Genomic DNA, 17,123 nt, shown 5'->3' on the forward strand with positions numbered 1-17,123 from the left:
TGTGACTCTGTCCGAAAGCACCCCACTGTCCCTTCCGTCCTGCTCCCTGTTGTCTGGGCCCTTCTGCTCTGGGCATGAAGGACCTGTGCTGGGTAGCAGAAGACCACAACCTCAGACTGACCTAAGGTCAAGGAATTCTCCTGCGCTGGCAGTACGGGGTCTGAGAAGCCCAAGTTCTAGCCAGGCACAGTCTTTTAAATCTCTGAAGGTGCTCCGGGTTCTGGGAAAGTCTGCCTCACCTCGGAGGAGGCAGGCCACGGTGCCCACCTGCGTGCAAAAGTTGATAACACTTCCCAGGATCCACACGTTGCTGAAGAAAAGATCATTTTTTTAAAAAAAAAATTATAATAAGTGGCTTCTTTCCCCTGCGATGGGACCCGGGTGACTCACAAGCCCAGCCCAGGGTTGGGGAAGGACCCGGTGCCACCGCCGGCCTTACTGGAAGGGAAGCGCAGTGTCGGGAAGCTGCAGAGGGAAATAGGACAGGAAAGGGATCCCGAGCTGGTAAAAGCCACCCTGGACATGGGGGTCGAGCATCAGGGAAGCGTTGAAAGGCGGACGGAGGCTTGAGGAGGGGGCCACGAGTGAGGCACCCAAACAGCTGCCGGGCCCCGGCTTGGCGCCCCCCAAGAGCTCTCCCCCTCCAGCCGGCTTCTGACCCCGCCGTCCCGCCAGGATGCTGTCTATGCTGAAGCTCTTGGACTTGTCGGACCTCTTCGGAGAGCCGTGGGAAGCAGGGTGTGGGGGGGACGCCTGGCCATCTGCCCTGCGAGGTGGCTGGCCTAAGGCCAAGGCCGCGGCGCCCTGGACAGCGTCGCCCCCATCCTCCTCCAGGGACGCGGGCCCAGGCCGGTGGAGGGGCGCGGGCGGAGAGGAGCCGTCGCGCAGGGGAGAGGGGCGCGCGGGCGCTCCCTCCTGGCGTGGGGTCGCGGGGCCTCGGCGCCCTGGCCCGCTTCCCGCCCAGGGTTGCGCCTCCGAGCCGCGCTCCTGTGTCTCGGCGCGGGCCCGCTTGGCCTCCGGGGCCCCGGGGCCTGGCTTGGGCTTCCTCTTCCGGCGCCGGTAGTTGCCGTTCTCGAACATGTCCAGGCAACGAGGGTCCAGCGTCCAGTAGCTGCCCTTGCCCGGCCGCCCCTTCTCGCGGGGCACCTTGACGAAGCAGTCGTTGAGCGAGAGGTTGTGGCGGATGCTGTTCTGCCAGCCCTGCCGGTTGTCGTGGTAGAAGGGGAAGCGGTCCATGATGAACTGGTAGATGCCGTTCAGCGTGACCCTCTGCTCCGGCGCATCCTGGATCGCCATGGTTATGAGCGCGATGTAGCTGTAGGGCGGCTTCTGGGGCGGCTCCGCCCGGCCCGAGGCAGCCAGAGCGGCCGCGGGGGCGAAGGCCAGAGGCAGCCCGGGGCTCTCGGGGCCGTACAGATACAGCATGGGTGAGGCGGCCAGAGCGGGCAGCCGGGGACCGAAGAGGTGGCTCATGGCGAGCCCCAGCCGGCGCTGCGCTCCCCGCGACGCAGGCGATCCAGCGGCTTAGGGACGGCGCCCCGCGCCGCGCGGGCCCTCCCGGGGAGCCCGCGGTGCGTCTGCCTCCGGCTCTGACGCTCTCCCCGACCGCTCCGTGCTCTGTCCCTTCATGGCTTTAAAAATGTTAAATAATTGTTGTAAGTTTGCTATTATATGTTGACTTAGCGCTGGAAAATAAATTGTCTATGATAAACAGTCGTTGTGTGCTCGGCCCACCCACATTAATTAAAATTTCATTGCTGAAAAACTCCAAGCTTTTTCCTCCACGTGTCTTTTTGATACCAGCCAATCGGTTTCGGGGCTCTTCCTTCATTTGTTTATAGAATTAGTCTGTTGATAAGTCCGCCCACCCAAGTTGAATCAAGCTGTGTTTATTTGGAAAAATTTCCGGGCACCCAATATATAAACGCACTGATCTGATGTTTGAAATATCACGTCCACCCCTTGACGCTGTAAGCACACACAGTCAGTGAGGCAGGATGTGGACCGCGGCCGCTGGGAGCAGGGTCTGCCGGGCCAGGAAGGAGAGGTGGGGATGGGCGGGGGGCGCAGGGGTGAGTTTTGCCGCTGGCCTGGGGGAGTGCAGTTATCCCGAGCCTCCCACAAAAGATCTTTTCTTCTCTCAGGCTTCATAGATGCGGGGATGCCGTGGTCTCATAAAATGCCTCCTTGGGGGTCTTTGGAAACTTTTAGATATTGGGGGGGCGTGGTGTGCCTATCTAAGAGGTCTGGGAGAAGAGGATGCAGGTTTGGAGAAACCATGGGGATGCCCTGCAGGAGCTGGAGGCACGGGGCAGGGGGGCTCTGGTATTCCGGAGGGGGCCAGCCTCTACCTCCAGGGCTCGCTGGGGACCCAGAAGAGACCTCCAGGAGCCCAGCTTCCCCGAAGCCAAGGCCCAGGGTGCTGGGGAGGGAGATGGAGAGGGGCAGGGGTACCTGGTCCATGGCTTGGTTGAGGGTAGTTCCAAAATAGACCCATTTGGAGAGGTCAGGGGGGAGAAGCTACAGTCTTTCTGATGGGGCTGAGGTTGCAAGCAAGGAACACCATAAAAGGGGAATTTGGCAGCGTCGCGGGAGAGCCGGTATTGGTGAACGCGGGTTTCTTGCTTTATATTCTGCGCTTTCCTGTTTATAACAAGGAGGGGGGTTATAACAACTTTACAAGTGCACGCAGCTGGCCCGTGATTACATTAAGCATTTGGGAAGCCCTCTTGCTCTGCACCCGCCCCCCCCACTCACCCTGGGGTGTAAGCACCCCCACCCCTGTCTCATTTTACATTCAGCCAAGTTAGATTTTGAATCAAAAGCCCTGAAGGATGCCGATTCAGAAGGCGCGGTCTTCTGTTCCACGGGATTGCTGGGGTGGGGGTGGGGGTAGGGATGGGGTGGGGGGCATCAGTACCACGGGTTCCTGTTTATGATCTGTGCTGATGATTTTTTAAAAGAAAAAACCACTTGGGATAACTGAATTAGCATTTCATTGAGTAAACCCTGTGGGGATGCCAGAGAAGAGGGAGGGAGGGGTGAGGGCCACAGATGGGCGTAGGAATGGCCCACGGGTGGCCCTACTCTGCGGGGAAAGGGGAAAGGAGCGAGAGGCACTACGGGGCAAGGGGCGGGCATGTCGGCCGCCGCCTGTGTCACAGAGAGGCGACTTCTGCTTGCGGAAGGCCAGGTCTCCTCTGGACAAGGGAAAGCCGGAAGAATCCCACTCCACAATGGGGACTCCATAAAGTAACTCGGATGTTTGGGGGTTCCAGATAGCAGGGAAGTGGGTAAGTTTGACACACGCAAAAGGAAGTCAAATCAGAGTCGAAAAGCCGGTTTGGGAGCAGGCGAAGTTTGAGGGAGCGCCATGCTAGGCGCTGGGACACCTCCGGGCCGCCCTCTGGGGAGCTGCACTTCTAACTTAGGCCAACCTGGCTCTGGCCTAGGTGTGGACCGTGGCCCTCTAGCCAGGAGGGGGCGGGGCAGTGTCCTCTCTGGATCTCACCGGGGACCCCCTTCAACCCTGGGGGGGGGGGGAACACCTCAGGGCCCAAGCGTCTGCAACCCGTGGCTCCATCGTCCCCGGAGTCCCCCAACCTCTCCAGACCAGCGCGCCCCCCACCCCCGCCGGCAAGCTCAAGTTTGGGTCTAGCTTGATGTCCAGCCTCAGCTCTCGCTCCAACAGACCCAGAGGAGGAGACAAATGGGGGTCACTACGCACCAACCCCTCCGCACCCGGAGCCCTCCCGGGCGCTTGCCCCGCACCCAACGTCCACACGCACATCCCTGCCTCTCCCGAAAGGCGCGCAGCCCGAAGCGCTGCTTCTAAACTCCAAGGCAAAGCCGAGCTTGAATCCGAAACGCCGCCCAGTCTGGGCGTGGGCGGGACGCAGGCGGGGACCGCGCGGCTGCTGGGCGGGGCGCTGAGAGGCCAGGGAGAAAGGAGGAAAAAAGCCCACTTCGGGTGGCGATCTGGAGAGGCGCGTCCAGCCCCACGCGTTGGCAGATTTGCGGCGTCTCCGGGAGGTTCCTCCCAGCAGGAGAAGTGCGTGGCGCCCTAACCCGGCTCCCTCGCGGGGTCGAAGCCTGCGGTCCCAGGCCGGGAGTTAGTAACTTGAGCCGAGGAGGAGCCCGCGGTGGGAAGGAGCCCCGCGCCGGCATGTTTCCGGGGAGCGCCTGGCACAAGCCTCTGGCGACCGAGAGCGGATGCGCCCTCGTGCGGAAGCTCTGTGTGTTGAGGCCCTGTCTGAGGCCGGCTGGGGCGGGAGGGGCGTGGGGTGCAGAGGAGCCTGGGAGACGGCCAGGCTGCCTGGGTATCCCAGAGAGGCAGATGGGGACACTGAAACTTCTCCCTAGGCTCGGGGTCTTCAGGTCCCCCCACACGCATTCATCTCTGAAGTCAGTGCCACGGCATCTCCCAGCCTGCAGCAAAGCCATGAGATTTCCAGCCTGCCCCATGCTCCTGGAAGGACCTTGGGGGTTCCCACTCTGGGCTCTGTGTGGGATGAGGGCGGGGGGTACAGGTCGCAGCCCCTAGGGAGAAAGCCTGTTCCTTGGGCACACGGCGCAGAGGCCAGGCCCCAGGCAGGACCAAAGGGGCCTCAGGAAAAAAGGCTGAGGGGAGGGGAGAACTGGGAGGTTTTCCCACCCCCTGGCCCCAAGGCATCTCCCCTTCCTCTGCTCCTCCAGTCAACTGAAAAGCACATACTCGAGTGAAGGGTGATCTGGGTCATCTCCCGAATATTGGCTCGCTCCTCTCGGAGCAAAGACAGTCGACAAGGTGTATACACACACGAATGAACGATCGCCCATGCTTGCAGTAGGTGTGAGGAGAGGGTGGGACCTCGGCCAGGTCACCCTACTGACACCCTAAAGTGACGCTGGAGATGGTGATGACCAGGACTGTCCGAATGACTAAGATGTCTTGATCGCTACTATGTGCTGGCGCCCTCCTAAAACATCTCTTGGATTAAGTCACTCCTCCTCTTGGCTCTAAGAAGCAGGAGGCTTCGTCATTCCCATTCTGCAGACCAGGACACCAAGGCCAGGAAGTTAACCGGAAGAAAGGTTGCAAAGATAAGAGGACGATCCTATGATAATAGGATTACTGTGTGTGCGTACCAAGGGCCCTCACAGCATCGATGAGAGACAGGGGTGATGGATTCGCCCATTTTACAGATGAGATTTGGAACGGGCAGAGCAAACACCCCAGACAGTGGAGGCCGTAAGGAGCTGAACGGGGTGTTGGAACCCACAGGGTTTCCTGCGAAGGTGGATTCTCTGAGTTCGGACGTCCTCAGGTGCCGGCAGAGGCTCCGAGAAGTGTTTCTGGAGCACCGTCTGGAGCACGGTCTCCTGCTGCTTCTCTTGGGCCAAGTGAGCCACGGATGTGACACTCAGCCGCTCTGCCGAAGCCCAGAGAGCAGGGCAGGATTTTCCAAATTACTGATTTCCTTAGAGCTCGTCTTGTTCCCAGCAGTGATTTAAAGGGTCTAAAACAGGGGCGGTTCAGGCATAGCTGGCAGCAGCCTGACACACACTCACCGGGGAACAAAGAATCAGGGCTCTCCTGGGGTCGGGGTGAATCCCGACAGCTCACGGGGAGTCCTCCCAGCGGCCTGGGCACTACCCAAGGACTGTCCTGACGTGGTTGGGTTCATACATCCTCAGCAATAAGCCTATTTGATGATCCTATCACTTCTCAGTTGAGAAATGGGCCCAGAGAGCTTGAGGGAGCACAGCCGAGGTCCTGCGAACCCCTGTCGGGGTCCTCCTCCCTGGGAGGAGGCCCTGGGCTGGCACGTGAGGACTCGGTGCGGAAGGGGCGGCCTGTAAAAACAACACGCGGGCAGAGAGGGAGCCCCACGGGGGCCGTTGGGAAAGGTAAGACCCAGGGCCCAGGGCCACCGAGCCAGGGGTCAGACGGGCCTCTCTGGCCTCCGTGACCTCCAGCCTGGGTGGGCTCATGGACTGCACGCAAAGCTGTCCCCCAGGCGGGGGCGGCCCTCCCTGTGCTCCCCAACCCCATCTTCTTTAAGGGACCCGTGCAGCCAGGGAGCTAGTCCATCTGCCAGCTCACCCCCAACCCTTCACAGCGGCTTTGCACACGCACACACACGCACACGCACGCAGCCTGCCGCTGGCAGAGCCACACACTCGAGAACGGCACTCTACAGGGGCTGCGTCCTCCCGCGTGTGCCGTGAAGCAGGAAAGTCGCCCTAGCCCGGAGGGGGTTGGCGCAAATCAAGGCCGTGGCATCCAGTCGGGCCGAGTGGCCGTCCTCCCTGCAGACTCCCTGAAACCACCCACCCCCTTCCCTTCATGCCTGTGTCAGAAAGCAAACATTTCAAACGCCTTGGCGAGCCGAGGCCATGCAAAAGGGAGGCGGGCAGGGAATGCTTCTCAGGGTTTGGGAAAGCATTTCGAGTATGTGGTGCCAAAAGGCCCTTTCTGCCGGCACCGGCCCTGTGGGTCCTGCTCACCTAGAGTCCAGCCCCCCAGCCACCCCTGGCCTGGCTGCACTGAAGGTCTAGAACCTCAGGTCTCTCTCTGTGTCCACCACACCCCGAGGGGCAGCAGTGTCCCCTCGGGGACGACGCAGGCACCCACGCCCTGAGGCACGAGGCCCAGGTTCCGAGACCCCAGCACATTCTGGAGAAACTTGGTTCTGCCCATTAATTAATGGGTCTCTACTTGGTTGGCTGTCTCCGCCCACCTCGGGTTCATGGTTATCAATGAATTCCAATCACACCAGGCTTGGCCAACACCCTGTGCGTGTTTTGGATTCGGGGTGGGGGTGAGGAGTGACGGACAAGGCAAGCGGGCACCAGGGCTCATTCTCACTGGAGGATCTGGGAACGCTGCCCTCTCTGCGTTGAATGCAGCTCACAAGCCTCTCCCAGGCCCAACAGCAACCCCAGGCAGTCTTGGGGTAAGAGGAGATGGACCCCAAAACATTTATGAGCCAAGCACCAAAGTTCCCGGGGCCCCACATTTGCTCCTTCCTCCCACTGTGGATCTTCGTTTCTTGCCAGCAAGGTAGGGGAGCGGCGATAAGTGAGGGCCCGTCGTGGAAGCCCGCTGTGCAGAGAAGGGAAGGACTGGGCCGCCCCACACGCCCTTACACGCACCTGGTCATTTTAGAGATGAGAAGACTGAGACCAGGGAGGGAAGTGGCTCGTTCACACAGCATCACCTGGGCTTCCATTTCCCAGCTAATGCTCCAGCAGTTAGAGGACACAGGTCTCCACTGATTTGGTGTGGGTGGGGACAGGCTATTGGACCCTGGGGTGGGGTAGGGTGAGGGGAAGGCCACCTGGCTACAGACGCAGGTCCGGCCTGGGGAGAGAGACTGGGCCACACACGACAGTCCCTCCCCAGGAAAGCTGTGAGCTTGGGGCATGTCTTGGATCCTTACAAGAAGCAGCCTCTGTGGGGCTGGGAATGTGTGGGATTCTCAGAGGCTGTGGAGGCTTTCCCAGCAGCCCACGTCTGTCCAAACAGGGACACGGCCAAGGCCCACAGGGCCAGCAGGGTTAACTCTATGGGCAGTGGTCTCTGCCCGGTGTTGGGGTTGGTTGCATTTTATCTGCAGTATCTTTGAGACCTGCCTATCTAGTTCCATGTTACTGGGGCAGGAAGGGACGTGGTCACCCCACCTTCATGCAGAGGCAGAGCAGCGCGGTGGAGAGTCCTGGCAGCCTGACACCAGCATTCTGGCCCTTCCACTTCCGATCTCTTTTCCCCTTTTCCTGATAGGCCCTAGGCCTCCGGAGGACTGAGCAGCCCAAGAGAGGGGAGGCCGGCGGATAAGCGGAGCAAGGACAGCCTGTGCCCCCGCGAGGTCTTTCCGCGTCAGGCAGCAGCAGACACGCAGGAGCCCCGGGGACCGGCAAGGCAGCGGTGGATCTCCTCCGTTCCGTTCCGTTCTGCACTGCTCAGTTTCACGCTGCTGGGTGCCCCCTCCCCGCAAGGGAGCAAGGGGCGCCCGGAGGCCGCTCAGTTCCTAGGCCGGAGGTTGGAATGACTGTGGGGATGCTGAGCCCAGTGGGCTCTGAGCGCGGTGCCCAGCGCACCGGGCAGGCCTCTGGCAGAGCGAGTTTACCGGCACCTACTCTGGCCCCTGGGGCCTCAGATGCAGGAAGCTTTCAGGGCCAGGGCGTCCCAGCATGCCCAGGCCTTACGTACCCCTCCCCTGTGCTGTGTCCAGAGGCCTGGATAAAGCCCCAAACGCAATCCCTCCAGCAGACCACGGTTCTAGAGAAATGGAAGGACCCCACCCCCACCCCAACCATGGCCTCTGTGGGCCGTGGGGACCCTTCTGGAGCTACTCACTTGGGTGATCGGCAGGCTCACAGGGATTTCTTTCAGAGGCCTCCCCAAAGATAAAAGATCTCAGTGTGGCTTCGGGGACAACCCGGTTCTCACCCAATTCTTTCCCATTTCTCTCTCCTTTATTTCTCGTGTGACTCTCAGACCTCGTCTGCATTCCAAATCTTGAGATGAGGGCAAGCTTACAGGGCAGACGCTTAGGAAAAATCTGGGGAAGGAGAAAGCCAGCGGCAAACATCATCTGGAGAACGCGAGCAAAATGGGACCAGAGTACCAAGCTGGGTACTCTACAAGGAGGGCTGGCCTTTTCTGCGGCCGGGAGAGGAGACGCGGTCTCCCTCTCTTTCCAAGCTGGCTGGTCCAGCTCACTCAACCAAAGCAAGGGGGCCTGGGGGCCTGCTGGAGGTCAAGCAGCAAGCACTGGAGCTCTCCGAACCTGAGCGCTAGGGAAAGGAATACAATGCTGCTTGTACGTCTTACCTGCCGCCACCTCTGGGGCCACAGATCGAAAAAAATCTGTGTTGCACATATGGGGAAATTTATTTTGCTCACACGTTCCCCCAGTTCTATTTCAGTGAGACTTAGAGACAATGTGCCATGATTAAAACAACAACACAAACCCAGGTTATGTTCAGCGCCACTGTATGGAGGAAAATCAGTTTTTGGAAAAGTCATCATCGCATGAAATGTTAAATTCACAGGGAACTGCAGCCGTTTCAAAGTACAGCTCCCCTCCTCGGGTGGGAAACCCACTCCCAGTTTGGAGCTCTGGCCTCAAAATTCACAGGGAGAGACCAGCAGGGGAGTTGTGCGTTTGGGCCGCGAAACAAATAAAGGCATTCCCCTGCCCTCGCCATATCTCACAACAGTTTCATTGTTATTAAAAACTTTAAAAGACAAGATACCAAAATTGGAAGGGCAAATGATCTCCCTATTCCTTAAAGTCCTGAGAGTTGATAAATTTAGAACTCCAGAAGCATCGTCAATTATTCCTGAAGGCTTTACAAGTTTTCACTGCAACAGGGTAAGGAATGACAAAAATCAAATCAAGAAGTGAAGAGGTCCAAAAGCCAGCTCTGATCTAGCCACTGGCGGGAATGGTCATTTCGTGCTCCAGAATCAGTCCCCTCTGGACCTTCTCCTGCCCACGTCAAATCCTTTTCTGGAAAACCATTCCAGTGGGGAAGGAAGTCCGCATTTTAGGAAATGGAGGGAAAGCAGGACTCCCTCCCCCTGGTTTGCAGCAGTTTGCTAATGGAACACGCTTATCTTTGCCCTCCCTGGCCTCCTCAGTTGGGGACGGCTGGATGTGGAGGTGCAATGGCACAGTTTGTTTTGACAATTGGCGTGTTTTGCTGCATTTAACACAAAGCATTTACAGCAAACGCGGCGACTGCGCCCAGTCCTTGAGGCGGCCACATCCAGCGGGGGCTGTTTCTTGACTGCCTAGGCCAGGGTGGGATCTACATTAATCGAAAGTCTTTTCCGTCACTAGTCACTAACGAGATAATAGGGGAGTGCCCCCATTCCTCCGTGACCCTCCTCACATCCGTCTATCAGTTTGCCCACCTGCATAACAAAAATAATGAAAACAGGTGGATTTGCAAAAAAACGCACCTTGTTGGGGTTTTTTGTTTGTTTGTTTTTAAATGCAAGAGCACAAACACATTGTCCGGACTTTGGGCAGAGAAACAATACGGGTTTATTTTAAGGTAAGTACAACAATTAAGACCACATAAGACAAACACAGGTAAAGTTAAATTTTTAAAGTTTTTTTTTTCTTTTAGGAACGCTCAGGGAGGAATCTACTACACAAAGCCATCACACTTTGTAAATAAAAAGTATCAGATACTTGACTTCTTTATCCGCCAACAACAAAAAAATAAATTATTTCCTTGTTTTGCAAAAGACCTACCACCGGGAATAGAATGATATCTCATAAGTGTGCAGGGATTAAAAACCCCACGTAGGTTTCTTGAATTTTCATTTTGGCAATTAGAAATGGTTGGGCAAGGTGAAAAAAATCATCCAGTGAACTCAACTTTAAATATTATATTAATGGCTCTGAACAACAACAAAATAGCCTGATTACAAATCCACACATTTGTACAGCACGGTTAGAGAAATTTAAAATTACACACAGCACAAACGGAGTCTATAGAGGCCCCCATAGAGTTATGGGGGCCTCTACAGAGAGTCATTACTGGGTCGCTATGGGATTTGGTCCGTAACTTAATTTTTGAAACCCCAGCTGGAGCAGCGAGCACAACCATCCTGGTAGGGGAGGGTGTTTAAAATCAATATTCATTTCGCTGGACTGCGTCCCTTTACCGGGGCCTCTTAGGATCTCGCAAACGGGGCCGCGAATTAAAGTTACCTGCAGCTTCGCAGAGGGCTGAGGCCGGCGCGCGCTCCCTGGGCTCCCGGGTCTGAGACAAGGCTGGTGGGCATGTTTTGGTTCTCTGCGGCCTGAACTGTCCTGAGAGGTCGGGGTGTGGGAGGCGAAGCCGGAGCGGGCCAGGCGGGTCAGTACTTGGTGCAGTCATAGGAATAGGGGGCGGCGTGGCGGTAGAGAGACGGCGTGGATCTGTAGGGCAGCTGACAGCTCGCGTTGGTGCTCACCTGCGGTTCCCCGAGGGTCGAGTTCTCCATCCCCAGCCGGTGGGAACTGAACATCTCCCGGACGTTGGGGAAAGTCTGCTGCTGGGCCGCGAACGTGTGGCCCGGGAGGTGGTTCAGGTCCCCGCTGTGGTTGAGATACCAGGAGGCCGCCTGGGCCGCAGCGGCCCCGGGCTGCGGCGCCGGCTGGGGCTGGGGAGCCGGCGGGGGCGGCGGCGCCTGCGGGTGGTGGTGGCCGTGATGCTGGTGGTGGTGGCCGGCGGCGGCGAGCGCGCCCTCCTGGCCGGCGGCGAGGTTGAGGGCGCTCAGGGGCGACGTGGGGCCGCTCGGGTGGTCCGAGAGGGCCTCGTCCAGCGCGGGCGGGACGCACATGTGCGCGGGCCGCTCGGCGCCGGTGTACAGGCTCATGGCGCGCATGCTGCACTGGTAGCCGCCGGCGCCCCCGGCCTCCAGGCCCTGCGCGCACGGCTGGCCGTAGGCGGCGGGCGGCGCGGCGGCGTAGGACAGCGCCAGCGGCGGCACCACCAGGCCCGCGCGCCCGGACGCGGGGCTCAGCTCGCCGCCGGGCGGCGACGTTCGCAGCGTCATGATGTTCTCCACGCTGAAGCCCGGCAGCCCGTTGGGCGCGCCGGCGTGGTGCTCGGGCAGCGAGCCGTCGGGGGAGCCGGCGGGCGTGGAGGCCGCGCTGCGCGGGCTGCCCTGCAGCGCGCTCTCGGGGCTCAGCGTCTCCACCTTGGTGATGACCGGCAGCGCCGGCGACGCCGCCTCGCTCTTGATGACCACCTTCTTCTCGACCTCCTTGGGGGCGTCCGCTAGAGGGGGCCCGGCCGGGGCGCCCTTGGCCGCCGCCGGGGGCGGCTCCTTGAGGTGGGCCCGCTCCTCCTTCTCCTTGGGCACGTCCTTTTTCTTGAAGCGCCGCCGCCGCCGCAGGAAGCTGCCGTTCTCGAACATGTTGTAGGAGTCCGGGTCCAGCGTCCAGTAGCTGCCCTTGCCCGGCTTCTTGTCGTCGCGGGGCACCTTGACGAAGCATTCGTTGAGCGAGAGGTTGTGGCGGATGCTGTTCTGCCAGCCCTGCTTGTTCTCCCGGTAGAAGGGGAAGCGGTCCATGATGAACTGGTAGATGCCGTTCAGCGTGACCTTCTTCTCGGGCGCGTTCTGGATCGCCATGGTTATGAGCGCGATGTAGCTGTAGGGCGGCTTTACGAGGTCCTTGGGCGCCGCGGGCTGGTGGTGGTGGTAGGGCGCGTAGGAGCGGCCCATGCCCGCGCCGTACTGCTCCGGGTGGCCGGAGTAGACGCCCATGGGGCTGGCCATGCCGCCGTAGCTGCCCGCCGCCCGGTAGTAATTTTGCTCGCTCAAGTAGGGCACCACTCCCAGGGCGTTGGGGTCGGACACCGAGTAGCGCGCCTGCATGCTGCGTCCGAGACGGCTCGCCGCCGCCTGCGCGCACGCACCGCGAGGAAGGCCCTGCGAGAGCGAGAGCGCGAGAGAGCGAGGGAGCGAGCGGGCGAGAGGCCGGGAGCCGGCGGGGGGAGCCCCGGGCGCCGGGAAGCCTTGGGGGCGAGATGGGGGAGGCGCCGGCCCTGGGCGCCCGCCGGCGCGCGGAGACGCGACGCTCGTCGTCAGCGGACCGGGCGGATCGGCATCCTGGAGGGCGCGCCCGGCGAGCGCAGCGCTGGCCCCGGCTCGCTCGCCTGCTGGCTCTCGGGGCCGGGGGTGGCCGCCCGAGCTGGCGGCCGGGGCGCAGCGGAGACGCCACGCGCGCAGCGGAGCGAGGCCGGCCGCTCTGTCCGCGCCGGGAGGGGGACGGCGGCTCTCCTAGCCCCCCAGCGAGGAGGCAGCCCTGAGGGTCAGCAAGCCGGGGTCCAGAGTGGCCGCCCTGCCGAGCCCGGAAAAAGAGGCAAAGTCCCTTTTAGGGATTGGGAAAAGTTTCAAAAGTCTTCTTGCTGAAAGCAAGTTTTTACTTCCCTCCGGCCACGCCCCCTCCGGGGACTGCGGACCAATAGCGCGCCAGCTGCGGGGAGCGGGCGCCAATCGGGGCGAGGAGCGCCGGAATCCGTCGGCTCTAAGACCCCGCGGCTCGGAACCAGACTCCCCTGCGCTGCAGGCTTCCCTCGAAAAGATTTTTTTAAAAAGAGTGATATCTTCTTAAAATTTATTCTATTATCACATTTTGGTTCATGGGCCCACAGGCTCGAAGGAAAAAAAAACCCAAGGCCCCATGCCCCTTTGCAGATAAAGTTAGTTTGAGATATGAAATCGAATTGATGAACATAGTCTAATATCTCCCCAAAGACCATGTAAGCAGCAAAGACCCTGGGACTATTTTTCTTATTAATGAGTGATGAGGCGAATAATTAGATTTCCTAATATCGGGGCCCAGGTGTGATGGATTCTGAGCAGGCGTGCTGAGTTGGTAGGGAAGGGGCCTCCTTCTGGATATTGTCATCATTTAAGCAAAAAAAAAAAAAAAAAAAAATTAATTTCCAACAGAGAGTTTCCAGGTTCAGGGCCGTCAAGAATAACCCAAAAGCTTTTAGAGGCAAATTATGGAAACTGAATGAATGTCCCTCACCTCCGCTGGAGGGAGGGGAGCAGGCAGGCCGTGGCCTCCACAGGGGAAAGGCAGAGTGAGGGAAACAGCAGTATCTTGAGAATTTAATGTCCAGTGCGCCGTGGATTCGGTAAATCGCCCGCGTTACCGTGAGCAGTTTTGTAGGGTTTGGGGAAAGAGAGTGGAATAGCTCCGCTAATTTCCCCGCACTCCCCTCCCGCGCAGACCATCGCAGACCACCTTCTCCAGTTTTGCAGGGCCTCTCCCTTTTCCCAGAGATAAATTCCCTTAGACAGGCTGACTCCCGCGCTCCCCAAAGACGGGAACAATGCAGCCAGCCACCGGCCCAGGCAGAGCCGGGGTTCCTCTGCCGGCGAGGAGGAACCCAAGCCCGCTTTCCGCGGGGGCTGCGCCCGGAGACGCGCGTCCGTGGCGCCGCACTGGGCGGCCTGCGGGCGAGGAGGCTGCCCCCCGGTCCCGTCGTCTGCTGGATCGCCAACCCCGGGGCGCAGTCCCCACTTCCCGCTCCCGGCAAATCCCCCTTAGGGACTCTCCCGGCTGACTTTCTGTCGTCGTCCTTTGATAAGACGATCTGAGCACCAGGGCTCCGTGGGAGGAGAGGGTAAGTGACCGCTCACGGTTACGACACCTCCAGAGTTTGTTCAGTCGGGATATCGCCCTGGAGCGACTCGAGGCCTTCGCCCTTCAGAGCTCTCCCCTCTCCTCCGGATACCCCGGGAAGTTAGTTAATTTTTGGACTGAGTACTCCTCCAACACCTCCAACAATCGGCTCCCCATTCCCCGCTTCCCCTTGAGGGGGAAGGACACTCATAAGAAGGGCTGAAGACTGGTCAGAATCCTTCTGCAAGTTGCCCCTCGGTTGGGTGGGGAAGACCAGTGATGAAACTCTTGTACTTACCCCCCCCCCCCGCCCCAACCGCCCCTCTTCCTCGGTCGCTCACTTGATTCCCAGGAAAAGGGTGTGAGACAATCCGCCCGCGCTCAGCTTCGGGAGGTGAGGACAGGGCGTTGGAGACATCTCATTCATTTTCAGGAAAGGAACAAAAGAAGAAAACAGGCGTGTGCGTTATGTGTGAGTGGTACTGTCTCCCGGTAAATTCACAGTCAGAGGGCAAATGCAAACCAGGCTCCCAGGTTTCATACTGAAGGTTCCCCTTCAGTATTCTACTTCTGAAACAATTTTTTTTAAATGGGTGCTGTGAGTCTTTCTTTAACTTGATTTTTTTTTTTGCAACGAAATAGAATCAAGCTTCCCAGTCCTCAGCTCCCAGGTGAAGGGTCTGAGAGTTCCTCCGCGCCACTAAGCCTTTATTATTTTTTAGTATGTTCAGATCCATCTTTTATTTTTTTAATGCCTTCCTCGTGGAGTGTGTGGCAGGCACCTCGAGTTCTTACTGTTTCACTGGAAATGCAAACTCTTGATCGAGAAATAGTCCTCGGTCTGTAGGCTTCCTGTAGAAATATTATTCACTCTGCTTTTATGAGGTGCTTTAAAAAAATGTATCACAGCACAGGGTAAAACCCAGAAACACCGAGGACCGTGGAAAACAAATTCCAAAAGGACAGCTTCCATCTGAGTTTGCATTTACAGGGGTGTCCGGGTTTAACATAACGTCATCTGCAAAGCACTAGGTGGAGTCGCCAAAATTATTGCGCCTCCCCAAAAAAAGTTGGGGTTGGGAGGAAAGAAATCCCATCATCTAGACAGAAAAGGTGAGAGAGACATTTCCCTCCGCCCCCGGCCCTGGGTTTGGTCTCGTCTCTGTAGGACCCCGGGAGAGACGTTTGCACGGGCCGGTACAGCAGCACCTTCCGCACACCTGCGCTTGGCGGACACCTGCGCTGCCGACCTTTCCTGGAACCTGCGGCGGGTCTCCGGGGGTTGAGTGGGGGGTGGCTTTTGGTTCATGGACGGTTGCGTCCCCTCCCGAGCTTGCGGTCGCGGAGCCGAGAGCGGAATCGGGCCCCGGAGGGTGCTGCGTGTCGCAGGAATCAGGAGCGGTGATGAAGGCGGGAGAAACTCAAGAGTCCCCCCGCCCGTCACCTCCTCCCCTTTGCCCCCTACCCAGCACGCGCACCCGGAGGCCTCCCGCCTCCGCGCCGCCGGCTCCCGCACCTGGACGCGGCTCGCGCGGGCCTGTGGTTTTGGCGCCATCTGAAGGCCAACCGGGGAACTGCTCAAAAGGCAGAAAAAAAGGAATCGGGCGGCGCTGGTGGCAAGGCAGGTGCTGACACCGCACGGACGCGCTCCGGCATTGCACCGCGCGGGGAAGGCCCTGGGAAAGCGCTGCGCCAGGACTGCGTGCCGCGCGTCGGTGAAGGAGGAGCAAAACGCTTTCCAGAGCGATGCAATGTGTCAAGAACAGGGTCGGCTGGAAAACAGAAATGTCTTTGAGACTTCTCTGCAGCAAGAAATCCTCTCTGGGGAGATTCGCAGAGGTTCTGAGCAAAGAAAATAAATGAAATCTGAGCAAATATAATCTGTGCCTCTTAGGAGGCTAGAAGTCTAGGCGCTCCCACCCCACCCCCACGCCGGGGATTTCTTGTCCCTCTGTGTCTTCCCGTGCCCACCGTCCTTCTGCCCAAGGTGTGACTTGGGTTTGGAGGGATTCATCAGAAAAGCGTTTGCACTGGATGTGTGAGTCCGGCATTGGCTTGAACGAGAGGGGGAGTTTCAAACATGCCTGCAAGCCCCTTCTGCTTCTGAGGCACAACAGAGAACTCAAAGAGGCCACAAGCCAAAGGGGAGAGTGTGTCTTCTCTCACTGCTTTCCAGACATTTGTCCCAGAGGCCTTTCAACATCTCCCTCTGGGCTCGGGCTCCGGAGATGCCTTGGGTTTCAGGGAAAGGAACCAGGGATAAGGGCAGTCCCCCGTCTTCCAGAATCTACAGGGGCTGTGACGAACCTCTGGGATGAACAGAATCAGTTCTGCTATGTAAAAATCCATCGCAACCCGGCTCCTAGCAATGATCTTGTTCCAGGACGACAGGCGTGTCCCTGATGAAAACTATCTGAGCCCCCACCCCCAGCCCCAAGCATGGCCTTCCCAGGAGATAAAGGCCATTCGGTGCTATTCACAGATGGCAGTGCCATGAATGACATAGTAACAGGGGACAGGACTGTCCTGGCTTGAAAGGAACGTGATAACTAAATGCAGTGCTTGACCGGAGTGGGGGAAATTCAAAGGCGAATAAAAGACAGTTTTGAGAGTACCTGGGAACACTTGAATCTGGAGTGCATATTAGATAATAATCTTGTATCGGGGTTAAAATTCCTGAGTGCAGTCACTCGATGTGGTCAAGCAAGAACACGTCTGTCCTTGTTTCTGGAAGGTACACGTCACCGTGTTGAGGGCTGGTATCATCCTCCCTGCAACTTCTAGAAAGATTCCACTGCGGGGGGTGGGGGTGGGGGGGGGGAGATGGAGTGACACGCCTGAACCGTCAAATGGGAACAGCCGCTGAGCCTGAGGGGTGTGGGCACTCGCTGTGTGCAGTTCTTGCAACTTTCCTGTAAAACCGAAGTTCTTTAAAAAGACTTTATTTTTTTATTTTAAAGATTTTCTTTATTTGTCTGAGAGAGAGAGAGG

General features: G+C 58.6%; 2 protein-coding genes across 2 annotated transcripts; both read right to left on the minus strand.

Annotated features, from left to right (window-relative positions):
* Positions 1–413: 413 nt before the first annotated feature.
* Positions 414–1,473, minus strand: FOXL1 (forkhead box L1). Its single transcript, XM_044260367.1, has one exon. It carries the CDS (start codon positions 1,471–1,473, stop codon positions 436–438), a length of 1,038 nt encoding a protein of 345 aa, XP_044116302.1. The 3' UTR covers positions 414–435.
* Positions 1,474–10,017: 8,544 nt separating this feature from the next.
* Positions 10,018–12,418, minus strand: FOXC2 (forkhead box C2). Its single transcript, XM_044260368.1, has one exon. The coding sequence runs from the start codon at positions 12,368–12,370 to the stop codon at positions 10,865–10,867; it is 1,506 nt and encodes a 501-aa protein (XP_044116303.1). The 5' UTR covers positions 12,371–12,418; the 3' UTR covers positions 10,018–10,864.
* Between the last annotated feature and the right edge of the window lie 4,705 nt (positions 12,419–17,123).

This window comes from Neovison vison, chromosome 7, assembly GCF_020171115.1.
Source record: "Neovison vison isolate M4711 chromosome 7, ASM_NN_V1, whole genome shotgun sequence".
In the NCBI taxonomy this organism is placed as follows: Eukaryota; Metazoa; Chordata; class Mammalia; order Carnivora; family Mustelidae; genus Neogale; species Neogale vison.

Bases quoted from the DNA above. Each gene is read 5' to 3' on its own strand.
- FOXL1 (XM_044260367.1), bottom strand. From the start codon at position 1,473: ATGAGCCACCTCTTCGGTCCCCGGCTGCCCGCTCTGGCCGCCTCACCC.
- FOXC2 (XM_044260368.1), bottom strand. From the start codon at position 12,370: ATGCAGGCGCGCTACTCGGTGTCCGACCCCAACGCCCTGGGAGTGGTG.